Below are 14,642 nucleotides of genomic sequence, written 5' to 3' on the forward strand. Positions count from 1 at the left end.
AATTCTCTCTAACATTCCCCCTTTTTTCCTCGCAATGTTTTGTCTCACAGATACGTATCTGAGAAAGAAAATGTCTCATAAGAACATTTTTGAGAAATAGGATTCTTGGGGCTGGGATTTAGCTCAGTGGTAGAGCGCTTGCCTAGGAAGCGCAAGGCCCTGGGTTCGGTCCCCAGCTCCAAAAAAAAGAACCAAAAAAAAAAAAAAAAAAAAAAAAAAAAAAAAAAGAAGTAGAGAAATAGGATTCTTTTCTTCTACCAGAATGCTACTGTAAGAATTTATACCTACCAGAAACTAGACCTCCCCTTTCCTTAAAAATATTTAGAACTCATAATATATGATTAACTCTTGAAGACTCCACAAGAATTAACAAGTGGTTGCTGGGCATGGGATTAAGACCCTTTAATCCCAAAACTCAGGAGGCTGAGAATTTCCTCCAGGACAACTTGTTCTATACAGCAAATTTCAGGCTTCCCAAGCCTGCAAAGTGAGATTCTGTGTCAATAAAATAAAAATCTTAAAAGTAAAAATAAGAAAGAGGTAACAAATGGTTGAGTATGCCTCCTTCCAATACTTTAAAGGTGACACAAGAACATCAAAAACTTGAGCACAGGAGACAAGAAGGAAAGATGGTTCAATAGGTAAAGCTTTCCTTTGCAAGCATAAGAACCTGAGTTCAACTGCCAACATCAACAAAGAAGTTGGGCAGAGGTTGGGTATTTGGCTCCATGGGAGCACACTTGCTTAGAGTACACAGAACACTGGATTTGATTCCCAGCATCATAAAAACAAAACAAAGCACACAGGTATGAGTCTAATGCTAGCACCAGGAAAGCAAAACAGGAGGATTACTGGGGCTTGCTGGTCAGTTAGCTTATTTGAATTGGTGAGCTTCAGGTGCATTCAGAGAACCAGAAGGTAGTAACAGATTAAGATACTGATCTCTGGAATCAAGGTACACGCATATACACATGTAGACAGATAAGAGCCATGCTGTCTGCACACAGACTTTTGAGGCCAACCTGTTGGTGTACATAGTAAGATCCTATCTCATTAAAGAGAACAAGGCAAAAATAAAAATAAAAAAATAAAAATCTAATAGCTACAAAAACCACTAAAACTTTCAAAACATTTGCTAATAGAAACTATCTTCTACAGGGAAATACAAGTCGCAAATCATATCCTCTTACTCTTACAGTTCTTTACTGTTTTCTTACTAAAGTCTGTCTCATCCTTGAAAAACAGAACCCCAAATGAGTTAGCACTTAATATAATCCTGGAGATAGAACTGACTAAATAGTTACTTAACCTAGGCTCTTTGTCCAAGAATTTTCTTTCTGTACTCTGATGACTTGATACGGATACTTGTGCTTGATGCTTTCCTGTACTGGAAGTCCAGTCATGGCTAAGGAAGCCAGAAACAGTAAAAAGAAATGTTCTACAAAACTTAGGGTTTACATTCCCACAGTGCAATGTAAGCTCAATGTAAATGCCAAGTATTTACTAAATGAACATATTTTGAAGGATGAAAGACACAGAAGATAAAAGAAAAAGGTAGAAAAAAAAAGCAGACAGAAAAATCCACATATCCACAGATATTTCAATTCATAAAAATCTATAAAAATATCCGGGGCAATTAGGCACCTGGATGTATCATACCAGGAGCAGTCTCAAATTTTCGGGGATAATTTGACCCCTCAACCCCAATGAAATCAAGTCCTGAAACAAAAAAGAAAAGAAAAGAAAAAACAACCAGTGAAATTTTGCTTGTGAATGAGAACATCTGCCCCCATTGTATAATTCCCACTGTACCTGTGGATATTTTAAGTAGATTTGAATTATTTCTTAAATTAAAAAAGGAATTTGAAGTTTGTTCTATGAAAACATAAAAGAGGTCATGCATAAAAGTATGCCAAATCATGAAGATGACAACAGGAACATACGAAGCTATTACCAATTCTTTCACACAAGGAAGATGACAGTGGCACCATCTATCATTTCATTCCAGCCACACATCATTGATTTCTAACTCCAGACTTGTAAAACCTGTTCTTTTCTAACTGTTACAACAGTCCTTGTCTTCCTAATCAGATTCTTAAAGACAGCTGGGGGGTGGGGGTTTGGATGGTGGTGGTGCAGACCTTTCCCAGAACTAGAAAGGAAGAGGCAGGCAGAGTTGTAAAGTTTGAAGCTAGCCTGGTCTATAGAGTGAGCTAGGGTTATAAAAAGAAACCCTGTCCTTGCTACCACCCCATTCACCCCACCACCACAAAAAAAAAAAAAAAAAAAAAAAAAAAGATAGCTAAGGATAATGACTGGAAACAACAACCCCACACACAACACCCCTGAGTTTTTTATTCTAAACTGAAAGCCAATCCTTTATTTTCCATTGTTGTTTCTTCCAAAGATTAAAAAGCTAACTATCTAAAAATACACTATAGGTTTAAAAAAAATCAGTATGTTTTTAAATATTAAAACTGTTAACACTTCCTCTACAAAACAAGAAAGAAATAAAGCCTACACAATATACTGAATAAAACACCACCTCATAGCCAAATGATTAAGGGAATAAGATGTCCACATTTTTTCAATACCTCAATTCTGCCTTCACCCATGGAAAAACTAAGTTTAAAAAAGTGGGAGCTTGAGAGATGCCTCAGAGGCTCAGAGGACAAGGGTTCAATTTCTAGTATCCACACAGTAGTGAATAACTATCCAATCTCTAGTTGTAAGGGATCTAACTTCTTTTTCTGGCCTTCATAGGCCAAAGCATACAGAAATACATGCAAGCAAATTACTCAACACACTTTACTCTGTGTGTGTGTGTGTGTGTGTGTGTGTGTGTGTGTGAAAATATAGGAAAATTTGAATGGTAACATATCAAGGAGTCTAAAATTTTAGGCCCCTGCTACACCCAGACCTCTTTGTAAAAAGGAAAACCCACAAGCTCTCATATGCCAGCTCAGACAGCAAAAGTGAAATATCACAAAAAAGAAGGCCCTCTAGGTGCCAAGCAAGGATGACAGAATTCTTGCTTAGCATGCGTAACACCCTGATTCAACCCCCAGCACTGTAAAAAAAAAAAAATTGAACAAAATAAAAACCAAGACACTCTAGATTCTAAGGCTGCTCTCATTAAAACAGAGTATTATCTTTTAACCTTGAACATACGCTGGTGTATCCCAAAAGCTATTACATTCAACATTTACGCTATACCCTAGGCGCAGCCAACAAAAGTTTTTACTCAAATCCTATAAACACTCTTATCAAGTGACAAACAAACAAACAAAAAAACCCGGGGTTGGGGATTTAGCTCAGTGGTAGAGCACTTGCCTAGGAAGCGCAAGGCCCTGGGTTCGGTCCCCAGCTCCGAAAAAAAGAACCAAAAAAAAAAAAAAAAAAAAAAAACCCAAAAAAAACCAAAAAACCAAACCAAAACAAACAAACAAACAAACAAAAAAAAAAACCCAACCAAAACTATTCAGTGAAAAGCTAAAAGTCCAGTGAGTCGCTTCTTGATTCTTGATAAGATACGAGGATATATGTTTAAAAAAAAAAAAAGAACACCCCAACCTAACTGGTGGTGGATCACACTTTTAATTTCAAGAGGCAGGTTTATGTTTCCGGTATGATACATTTCTCAAGGCCAACCTGGTCTACAAAGTGAGTTCCAGAATAGCCAGAGAAATCTTGTCTCAAAAACCTTAAAAAGAACATTCCTAATTTGGTATTAGAAAATAAATCCATAGTGCTTCACTCTAACTCTGGGATCTGTTAATCCTGAATAGTATCTTAAAAGGTTTAATTATACTCAAAAGCTGAAGCTTCCCTAACCTAGAACATAGGAAACACATCTATCACTAGAAGCAGTCATATGGGTAAGGGAAAGAGCATCAAGTTTTAGAGTCAGATAGTTCTGAACTCAAATACTACTCAATTCATAATCCCTTTCCATCTTCAGCTTGAGCATTAAGATGGTGATGGTGAACCCTATTTTAAAGGTATGGTGTGTGTGCACCTATATATAATTCCTGAACAAGTGGAGACAGGAGAACCATGTGTTCATTCAATGTCATCTTCACTTACATAATGAAGTTAAGGCCAGCTTGGGACACATGTCTAGTCTCAACAACAAAATGCATAAAATTTCCTAAAAATGGAACTGATTTCAGGTCAGGTATGGAAGCATACATCTATCATTCCAGCACTTGGGAATCTTAGCCAAAAAAAACCTGTGAATTCCAGGTCAGCTTGCAGGGCAGGTATGTTAAAAAACAAAACTAGAGGTGCAGTACTGTGCGAAAGGCTGTGACTTGCCTTGCCTACTTCATCAAAGAGTGACTAAGTGAACTGGTACATAAAATATGCTCACAAACCCATGGCAAACCAATACTTTACACATTAAATCTTCATCCTTATATTACCTTTTCTATCTCTGTTCTTAAATACTACTCTTCCAGTTTTTAAACCTAAGTATAACCTTAAAATAACAGAAATGTTTTATGCAAAGTTATTTCCAGGAATGAGTACACCCCAATGGTATATTTGGCTAGTATGCACAGACCCTGATTTTTCAATCCACAGCACCACGCCAAAAAAAGAAAAAAATTCTTAGAAAAATCACTCACTTGTTCCATCATCTGGTTCAAAGTGGCCAGTGTTGTTCCATGTATTGCCACTGCTACTGCCATAGTTATCATCAGTGTTGGCTGGCTCTGCATAATCAGCAGGGTTAAAGGTTCTAAAAAAAGAGAAAGCCTTACATTTTCTAACTTCATTAGAAGATTCAGCAAACTCAAATAAAACAAGCACAGTCTTGAACATTTCCTCCTAACAAGATCACTCCTTATTCTATAATCTCACATGCTTTTTTAAATCAGCCACTGCAAAATAGTACAGCATAAGCTAAACACAAATGATCAAGATGGTAAATGCCTAGATCTGAAAATGAGCACAAATCTACATTTTATTCATCTACAAGTCAGCCAGGTGTCATGGTGCACACCTATAACACCACCATTTCAGAGGTTGAGGCTAGAGGACTATAAGCTTAAAGTTGGCTTAGGCTATAAAGACAATGGAGATCAGTTAATAAAAGCAAGTCTACAAATTATTATTGTATCTCATTTTGGCTAAAGTTCTCTTTGTTCATTGTCAAGGTGAAAATTTAAAATTTAATTAAACATACCCCATTCCTTGAGCAGAAAACCTTCCTCCTCGTCTACCAGAACTACCTGCAGAAAAAAAACAACAACATATTTTAGAAGATGATATTGAAAACCTCCCAGCCAAGACATCTTTGCACTACTAAATCTTTACTTCTTCCAGTTCCATGGAGCATACCAATTAATCTAATACAGGGCAATCCTTACTGTCAACAGCTGTTTATCTGCTGCTTAAACTGCCAGAGGTAGGCAGATAGAGAGCCCAAGTAAAGCACTTGACTTGGAAGCATGAAAACCTCAACGTCTGCTTTATTTATATATAAGATTTGTTTTATATATGTGAGTATAGTCACTGTCCTCAGACACACCAAAAGAGGGCATCAGATCCCATTACAGATGGTTGTGAGCCACTATGTGGTTGCTGGGAATTAAACTCTGGACCTCTAAAGGAGCAGTCAGTGCACTTATCCATTACGTCATCTCTCCAGCCCCCAAAAACCTAAACTTGATAGATCCCTAGGCAAGTCTAACAGCCCACCGGTGAATTTCCAGGCCAATGAAAATTTGTCTCAAAACAAATTTTCCAAAACCAAACACAAGAAACCCCACAAGGGGCCAGAAGATTCTTGGGACTGCTTTGGCCAGAAGAATTCCATGCATCACTTTGGCTGGTAAAAGCTGTTCCATTTATCTGGGTTTATGAAACTGCTACTGATAATCCTAAAACCAGTGGGCCTGAATGTATAAGAGAGATGAAAATCACTGCCAAGTTAGATGCTAATTACCCACTTCAAGTTCTCAGCTGGGTAGTCTATGCATTATCAACAAAACACTGTGAATAAATGTGTGCCTGATGTTGCTAAAAGTAGGTAGAGAACAACTGCTCAAATAAACCTGCAAACTTATCGTAGAATAGTCACCTAAATACAAAGGGGGATTGGCTAAGATCAAGGAATAGTAAGGAAAGAACAGTAGAAGATGGACAATTAAAATAAGATCATTCCACCAAAGGTTACTAAAGCCAAAACTCCCAGACCAAAGAAATATGAGACAAAAGTATACCATTTTACAAGTTTTGAAATTATTAAACTAAAAGGGTTTTGCTTAAAAATTTATCCTGCAGGTCTCATTAAGAGATAACATAATTGGGGGCTGAAGAGATGGCTCAGTGGTTAAGAGTACTGACTACTCTTCCAGAGGTCCTAAGTTCAATTCTCAGCAACCACATGGTGGCTCACAACCATCTGTAATGAGATCTGATGCCCTCTTTGGGTATGAATGAAGACAGCTACAGTGTACTCACATATAAATAAATAAATCTTAAAAAAAAAAAAAAGAAAAAAAGAAAAAAGAGATAACATAATTGATTGTTATTAAGGAAAAATAGCCAGAGGTGACCATATTCAAGATCTTAGAAAAGCAATTCTGAAACCCCATCTGATCTGGTCAGAGAGGAAGGCCTCTTAGTAAAGTTGTAGACTACTTGTCCTCAGCATTCTTAGTGCTCAGTACAAACCATCTTGGAATTTTTTTTTTTTGTTCAAAATCTGACTAACAAGGGGAACTGTCATATTTATCCATGAATATGAATTTACTCAAACTTTTTTTTTCTTTTTTTTTTTTTCGGAGCTGGGGACCGAACCCAGGGCCTTGCGTTTGCCTAGTGCTCTACCACTGAGCTAAATCCCCAACCCCTTGCTTAAACTTTTGATTCTAGCACACAAGAAGCAGTGGCAGGTAGGTGTCTGTGAGTTCCAGGCCAGCCTGGTCTACATAGCTAGAGCTGTGTAGTGAGACCTAGTCTTGAGTCTTAAAACCAGGGCTTGTGATATAGCTTGATAGGGCAAAAATAGTTGCTGCCAAATCTAATGATTTGAGTTCAATTCCCAGAACCCACATGGTGGAAAGAGAGGTTCTCTGCCCTTTACCTGTGTCATACATATGTGCCCACAAAATCAGTAAAAATGCAATTAAAGGGGGCTGGAGAGATGGCTCAGTGGTTAAGAACACTGGCTGTTCTTCCAGAGGACCTGAGTTCAAATCTCAGCAACCACATGGTGGCTCACAACCATCTGTAATGAGATCTGATACACTCTTCTGGTGTGTCTGAAGACAGCAGCTGTGTATAAAAATACATAAAATAAATAAATCTTAAAAAAAAAAAGCAATTAAAGGTTTTTACATCTCCTGACGTAGAGATGGACCTTGAGCTGGTTAGCAATACAGTAACAAACATTTGCCTAGCATTCCTTAGCATCACTATTGGCACAACAAGAAAAAAAAAAAAGTTTTAAAACCCTGTGTATCGTAAGCTAAATTTTAAAAAAACTATCCAAAAGAAATAATCACAAGATTTATGAATAAAGAGGGCTATCACAATGTTGCTTTTAACAAAAGGATGCAAATGAGGGGGCTAGAAATAGCTTCATGGTTAAGAGTGCTTCTTGCTTTTGTAGAAAACCTAGATATGGTTCTCCAGAACCTACACAGTGGTTTCTTAAGTCTATGATTCTTTGTTATTTTATTGTCTGTTTAGTTTTAAGTAGCCCTGGCTATCCTGGAACTCACTCTGTATATCAAGCTGGCCTCAAACTGAGAGAGATCTGTCTGCCTCTGCCTCTCAAGCGCTGGGATTAAAGCCATATACTACCACATCCTGCTAACTGTGGTTGTAAGTGCAGATCCAATGCCCTTTATTATAACTCAATGGTAGAGTGCTTACCCACATGTGCAGCAAAATAAAACAAACGAAAAACACCAAAGACAAAAAACCCAGAAAACATGCAAAAAACCCTTTACACATCTCTCAGAAACTTTGAACAGAGTCAGGGAAACGAGTAGGACAAAAAAGTAGAGAGGAAAAAAGGAACTAAGAACACATGAACTCATTGTTTCTCACCATGCAAATATAATCTTTCTTGAATAAAAAGTTTAAAAAAATGAAAAAAAAAATTAAGTTTAGGGCTGGAGAGATGGCTCAGAGGTTAAGGGCACTGACTGCTATTCCAGAGTTCAATTCCCAGCAATCACATGGTGGCTCACAACCATCTGAAATGGGGATCTGATGCCCTCTTCCGGTGTGTCTGAAGACATCAACAGTGTACCCACACACATAAAATAAGTAAATATATCTCTAAAATATTTTTTTTAAGTTTAAAAATGAAAACTGGAAAATAAAAAGTGCTTAGAGAGCACTGCAGCCTGATATTCACCTCTGGGCTACCCCCAACACACATATAAACACATGCACAGGCATTCACACACCCTGTTATTCAAATAAGTATACTATATTAACAAAGACTAGGGTTGTCATCTCCCTTCTTTCCCATTCTAACACACACACACACACACACACACACACACACACACACACACACACACACACACACGTTTATTTGGCTGTCAACCTTACTAAGGTAACTATTTTATGCCTATTTGTCACCTCCCCTCAAAACTGTCACCTCTGCCCCGGCCACGGCCTCTTCTCCCTCTGTCTGTGCCTCTTCCAGAAGGTCCACCACTCTTAGTGCCATCCAATCCATTTTCCTGGCCCCGAACTAAAATATAAAACAACACAGACAGAACATGGTCAGTTAGGATTCATACAAACGTATACATTACATTGTCAGTGTCAGGGAGACAAAACTAAGAGAACATGACCTGGTAGAATGGAACATGAAGGTCACTCAGGGAATAGTGATGAGACATACAGAGAGGTGAGTTATGTAACTTTACAAATGACTACGTGATTGCCATTTAAGTGACTCCTGTAGGAAAGGCTACATGTAAAAGATGTCAAGATTTTAACAGATAATGGTAAGAAAAGCAAAATAGGTGATATAACAGTTACAGGGGCCTGCCTAGCAGGATCCCGACACATCCCTGAAGTCTAAACATTACTGACCCACAGCTGGTTTTGATAAAGCCCCATGCATACACTCTCGTCCACGGCTGGCACCTCTCCCCCGTCTTGGTGGCCCACCACGTCGTCGACTATAGTCTCTGTCCCGGTCTCGATTTTCTTTTCCTTCTTCATTAGATTCAGTTTGTCCACCATCCTTCTGTCCTGAGACTCCTTTCTTCTTCCCGACCATCTCCCAGGAATGCTAAAGAAAGGTAGAGTACTCATGTCTGATCATATGGACTACAATTAGTTCACTAAGGATGAAAACTAGAACAATTATTTTCTTAGGATGCACATTTAAGAAATTTTGAGCCACGCAATGTGGTCCACACCTTTAATCCCAGCACTCAAGAGGCAGGGATGGGTAGATAGAGTTCAAGGCCAGCATGGTCTAGAGTGAGTTCTAGTACAGCCAGGGCTACACACAGAAACTCTTGTCTCAAAAACAAACAAAACAAAACAAAACAAAAACCCAAAAACGTTATCCTGGTTACCATGGAACCCACTACAAAGATATCGCTGGCCTCAAACTCACAGAGATCCATTTGTCTCTGCCACTGAGTATTTGGATAAAGGTTACACAACTATACACAGCCAAGTTTTCAAATTTTATGCTTAGTCTGACTCAAATTTGGACAAGTTTATGTAATTTGTGCAGTACCCGGACATAGTGGCCATGCCTTTAATACTAGCACTCAGGAAGTAGACACAGGTGGATCTCTGAGTGCAAGGCTAGCCTGGTCTACTGAGTAAGTTCCAGGACAGCCCAGAGCTAAATAGAGAAACCCTATCACCAGGGGGGTCTATGATGTGTATATTAAATGCTGGCAACAGTGAATTATGTAAGAAAAAAGAATTACTATTATGATCTTCCTTATACAATGAAGTTTTTTTTAGTGATCTTATCCACTAAAAAAAAAAAAATACCACCAGTACTGACTCCTCATTGGTTTTATTTATAGTAGTATATTTAAATGTGGCATAAGTATATATGTGCTAGCTTGCTTTTCTTTTTTGATAGAGATCAGATTTGTGTAACTAGACTGAAGCCACAAGAGGTGAGATAAGAGAAATAAGATATAACGTCTATTAAAAAAAACAACTTTTAAAAAGCATGACAGCAGTGAGATAAGTTTTGGCAGGTAAAGGCACTTGCTTTGAAAAACAACTCCCAACTACTGGCCTTTGATTTCCACATGCACGTCACGTCTACCCCTATACATATCATATAAACATAATAAAAAACTAGACCAGCTAGGGTTTTTTTCCTTGAGAGAAAGTTTCCCTATGTAACAGCCCTGACTGTCTAGCTGTCCTGGAACTCTCTTTATATATCAGGCTGGCCTTGAACAAACTCAGAGATCTGCCTCTGCCTCCTGAGTGCTGGGATTAAAGGCCCGAGACTTCAGGCCCACCAGTAAATTGTTTAAAAATACAAAATAATAAATAACAAAGTGTACCCCATAAACAGAAACAAACAAAAATTAAGTTTTTTGAGTCAGACCTAATGGAATATACTTGCAATCCCAGGAGTGGGGGGGCTGAAGCTGAAGGGTATCAAGTTTGAGGTTTACATTTTAGTTCTGTAAACACACAGAGCTGGAGGGGTACTAAGTAGTTCAAGTGCTTGCCTAAGTTTGATCCCCAGTATGCAAGTTTATAAACACATAACTTCTTTGAGTCTTTCTTTTTGTAGTAGGCAAGAGTTGATAGAGAGTAACTGGTCAAAGTGCAGAGAATAAATAATACAGCCCTAAGTCAGGCACCTACAGCACCCCTTGCCAAGGCTCAGGAAGCATAACAAGGTAGTGAAAAGAAGTTAAGAGCCATAGGATAGGAAGGAGAGTTGTGAAAAGCTGTCTTCTGGATATGATATGGAAAAAAGACATTAACTCATACTAGCAATGGTGACCTGGCACAAGACTGGGTACATCAACATTCCATCATGGATGGGAGAAGGGAACGTAAGGCCCTACCCCAGCCTGAAGAGACACAGTTAATGGTTGCTGAAGGAGGGGGAATCATATTACTCAGTGGTGTAGCCACTGATAAATTACCCTTGTTCAAGTAAGCAACTTCTAATCCATATTCATCATGATAAGTCTAATTAAAGGTACATATAAAGGCAGTAAAGTAGCAGAGAGACATGTATGAGAGAAGTTGGCAGGAGGCAGAAGAAAATAAGAAAGACTAATGGTGGAAATATGATCAAATTTATATTAAATTGTGAGATAGTTAATATAGTTAAGTGGGTATTTTAAAAGGTGAGGTCTACCCCAACCAAAAGGTTCTCAGTGTAAGATCAATATAGTGAAAATGCTTCAAAATGATCTGCTCGCATGAAACTAAATTTCTCTCGTAAGTGCTATAGCAATATCACAAAGGTAATAAGGCAAATTGTGAAAGAAAAGACAAACACAGAAAAAAACTCTCATTTGGTAGGAAGGAGACATGAACTTGTCTAAATTACAATGCACATGATCTTCTAAGATATTCTCCACAGATTCAGGAATGTAAACAGTCTATATAGCTCGTTATTTAATAGAACAAAACCAAGGTCAAGCAATGAAACAGCATGTTAATATAAAGATAATAAGTATATAAGAATGTCAATTTATAATCTAGAAATTTGTGACTTGTTAGCACAAATATGTAGAGAAATCTTCCATGATTAGTGATCGAGACTATAAAGCAGTACCTATAGTTCAAAGCAATGTAAGCCTTCCAAGTCTTGAAATCAATTATCTGGAATGAACAACTTATTCCAGACCAATTAGAGAAAACTGACTTCACTTGCTTTCTCCTATAACTTTTTTTTCTTAAAGATTTATTTATTTATTTATTTATTTATTTATTTATTTATTTATTTATTGTGTGTATGAGTACACTGTCTTCAGACATATCAGAAGAGGGCATCAGGGGGGCTGGAGAGATGGCTCAGCGGATAAGAGCAGTGACTGCTCTTCCAGAGGTCCTGAGTTCAAATCCCAGCAACCACATGGTGGCTCACAACCATCTGTAATGGGATCTGATGCCCTCTTCTGGTGTGTCTGAAGACAGCTGCAGTGTACTCATATATAATAAACAAATAATATTAAAAAAAAAAAAAAAAAAAAAAAAAGAAGAGGGCATCAGATCCCATTACAAATGGTTGTGATCCAACAAGTAGTTGCTGGGAACTGAACTCAAGACCTTGGCAATCAGGGCTCTTAACTACAGAGCCATCTCTCCAGCCCTCTCCTATGACTCTCATGAAGAGGATGTGTATATACATAATGTACAATATTTATAACCTGCCAGGATCTCTATGGATGTTTCTTATTCTATTTAGAGAAAAGACATTGTTTTAAGACCATCTGTCCATTAGCTGCTTTTAGAATTATTACTAGTCTCTAAACCCAGACTCCACATTCTCAAACAATTTATTAGTACTCTACCGTGTCTGGATTTCCTTCCAGGAGAACATTGATGGCTCTGTTGACATCTCCATTGCAGTCATGCAAAGCAATCACACATTCATCCTGGTTTTTGCCTGTGATATCAATCAACTGAAAGAAAAAAAAAAGCAGTAACCATAAGCAATTTTATACTCTTACAAGAACAATAGATGTAGGGATGAGATAGCAGCTCCATTATAAGAAGCAACCTTCCAAAAGAAGACATGTAAAACATAACTGTACTTCAAAAACCAAAACTTTAAGTCTGGAGAGATGGCTCAGCAAGTAAAGGCACTCACCAACAAGCCACATAACCTGGGATAAGTTTAATCCCTAGGACCTGCGTGGGAGGAAAAAACACAGCTCCCAGAAATTACCACGTTGCCCCCACATCAAGTAACATAACGTGTGTATACAAACATGTCCAATAAGTAAATGTTAACAAAAGGAAACTTTTAACAACTATGTATTAGAGAGGGAGTCAAAAATATTCAAAATAGGGGCTAGAGAGATGGCTCAGCGGTTAAGAGCACTGACTGCTCTTCCAGAGGTTCTGAGTTCAAATCCCAGCAACCACATGATGGCTCACAACCATCTGTAATGGGATCTGGTATGTCTGAAGAAAGCTACAGTGTACTTTATACATAAAATAAATAAATCTTAAAAAAGAATATTCAAAATAGTTAAGCATCAAATGGGGAATCATTGAAACACACTGGATTCTTTTCTACGTATCGTTTTCCATGCTTCCTAGATACAAGGGGCAGAGAATATAGCTCAGTGATAAGGTATAAATTTAGCATACCAAGACTCTGGGTGTGTCAGCAGAAAAACCACACACACACACACACACACACACACACACACACACACACACACACACACACACATCAACAAAGTCAATTAAAATAAAACTTTTTGGACAAGTTAGCTATCTAAAGGAATGTAGTATAATAGCAATGAAGTTAATTTTTTAATGATCGAAAACATCAACAAATGTAATTATTTTTCTGGTATGTGTGTATGGTGTGTATGATGTGTATGATGTGTATGATGTTTATATAGCAGGAATGTATGTACCAAAGCTCATACATAGAGGTTACAAGACAGCCTTGGTATCAGTCCTATATTTCCACCTTCAGACAAGTCTCTTTTGTTATTCACCACTGTATTACGCACTGAAGGGTTCTCTGTCTCCACCACCCATCTCCCAGTAAGAGCACTAGGATTACAAATGTATGCTCCAAAGCACAGTTTGCCAAGCTTTATGGGATTCAAACTCAGGCCATCAAGGACTTTCCCCTCTGAGCCATTTCCCTACCCAGGATAATTCTAGTCCATGTAAGCATCAATAACATTTAATCCTACTCCATTCTGATATTTTCAAAGAAAACTAGTGGGATACTCACTTGTTTCACCTTCTCCTCAAAGTCAGCATCATTATGGTCCGAAATCATCTGTGCAAGTCGAATTTGCTCTGCAGTGGCCTAGGGATTGAGACGGAATCAAGAAACCTTAATCAACAATAGAAATGAACTAGAGTGACCTAAATAGCAGATCTTTACCAACCCAGGGTTTTGTTTGTTAGTAAAAAGAAGAAAGAAAAGAAAAAAAGAAAGAGAGAAAGAAAGAAAGAAAGAAAGAAAGAAAGAAAGAAAGAAAGAAATGACCAATGCAGAAGGCTGCAGAAGAAACTCTATAGTAAAGCACTTGCCTAGTATGTCTGTGGCTCTAGATTCAATCCTCAGCAACGTAACTTCACCTACAAAATCCAAAGCAGCTTGGTCTCATGATCCAAGCCTGTACCTCCAGTTACTTGAGAGGTGAAGGCAAGACGATAAAAAGCTCAAGGTTGACCTGGACTTCAAAATGAGCTCAAGGCCAGCCTGGGCAACTTTATGAGATTCTGTCTCAAAATAAAAACATAAAAACAAGACTGGGGAGATCTTTACCCAGGCTACTCAAAACTATAGGGTCACTTCTCAGCACTACAAAATTTAAAAACTAAACAAAACTAAACAAAGGGCAGTGGTGGAGCACGCCTTTAATCCCAGCACTCAGGAGGCAGAAGTAGGCTGATCTCTGAGTTTGAAGTCAGCCTGCTATACACAATGGATTCCAGGACAGCAAAAACAT

The 14,642-nt window shown here is 38.1% G+C and overlaps 1 protein-coding gene across 54 annotated transcripts in view; it reads right to left on the reverse strand.

Moving 5' to 3' along the window:
- Ubap2l (ubiquitin associated protein 2-like) overlaps positions 1–14,642 on the reverse strand; it is a 55,416-nt gene that overhangs the window by 33,972 nt on the left and 6,802 nt on the right. For 10 of the 54 annotated variants that reach the window (NM_001437910.1, XM_087627432.1, XM_087627364.1 and 7 more), the window contains 7 exon segments: positions 1,645–1,719; positions 4,629–4,741; positions 5,189–5,234; positions 8,627–8,722; positions 9,103–9,271; positions 12,507–12,617; positions 13,916–13,993. In NM_001437910.1, coding sequence (NP_001424839.1) covers positions 1,645–1,719; positions 4,629–4,741; positions 5,189–5,234; positions 8,627–8,722; positions 9,103–9,271; positions 12,507–12,617; positions 13,916–13,993 — 688 coding nt within the window. 54 annotated transcript variants of the gene reach the window in all.

This window comes from Rattus norvegicus, chromosome 2 (genome assembly GCF_021556685.1).
Source record: "Rattus norvegicus strain SHRSP/BbbUtx chromosome 2, alternate assembly SHRSP_T2T, whole genome shotgun sequence".
NCBI lineage: Eukaryota > Metazoa > Chordata > Mammalia > Rodentia > Muridae > Rattus > Rattus norvegicus.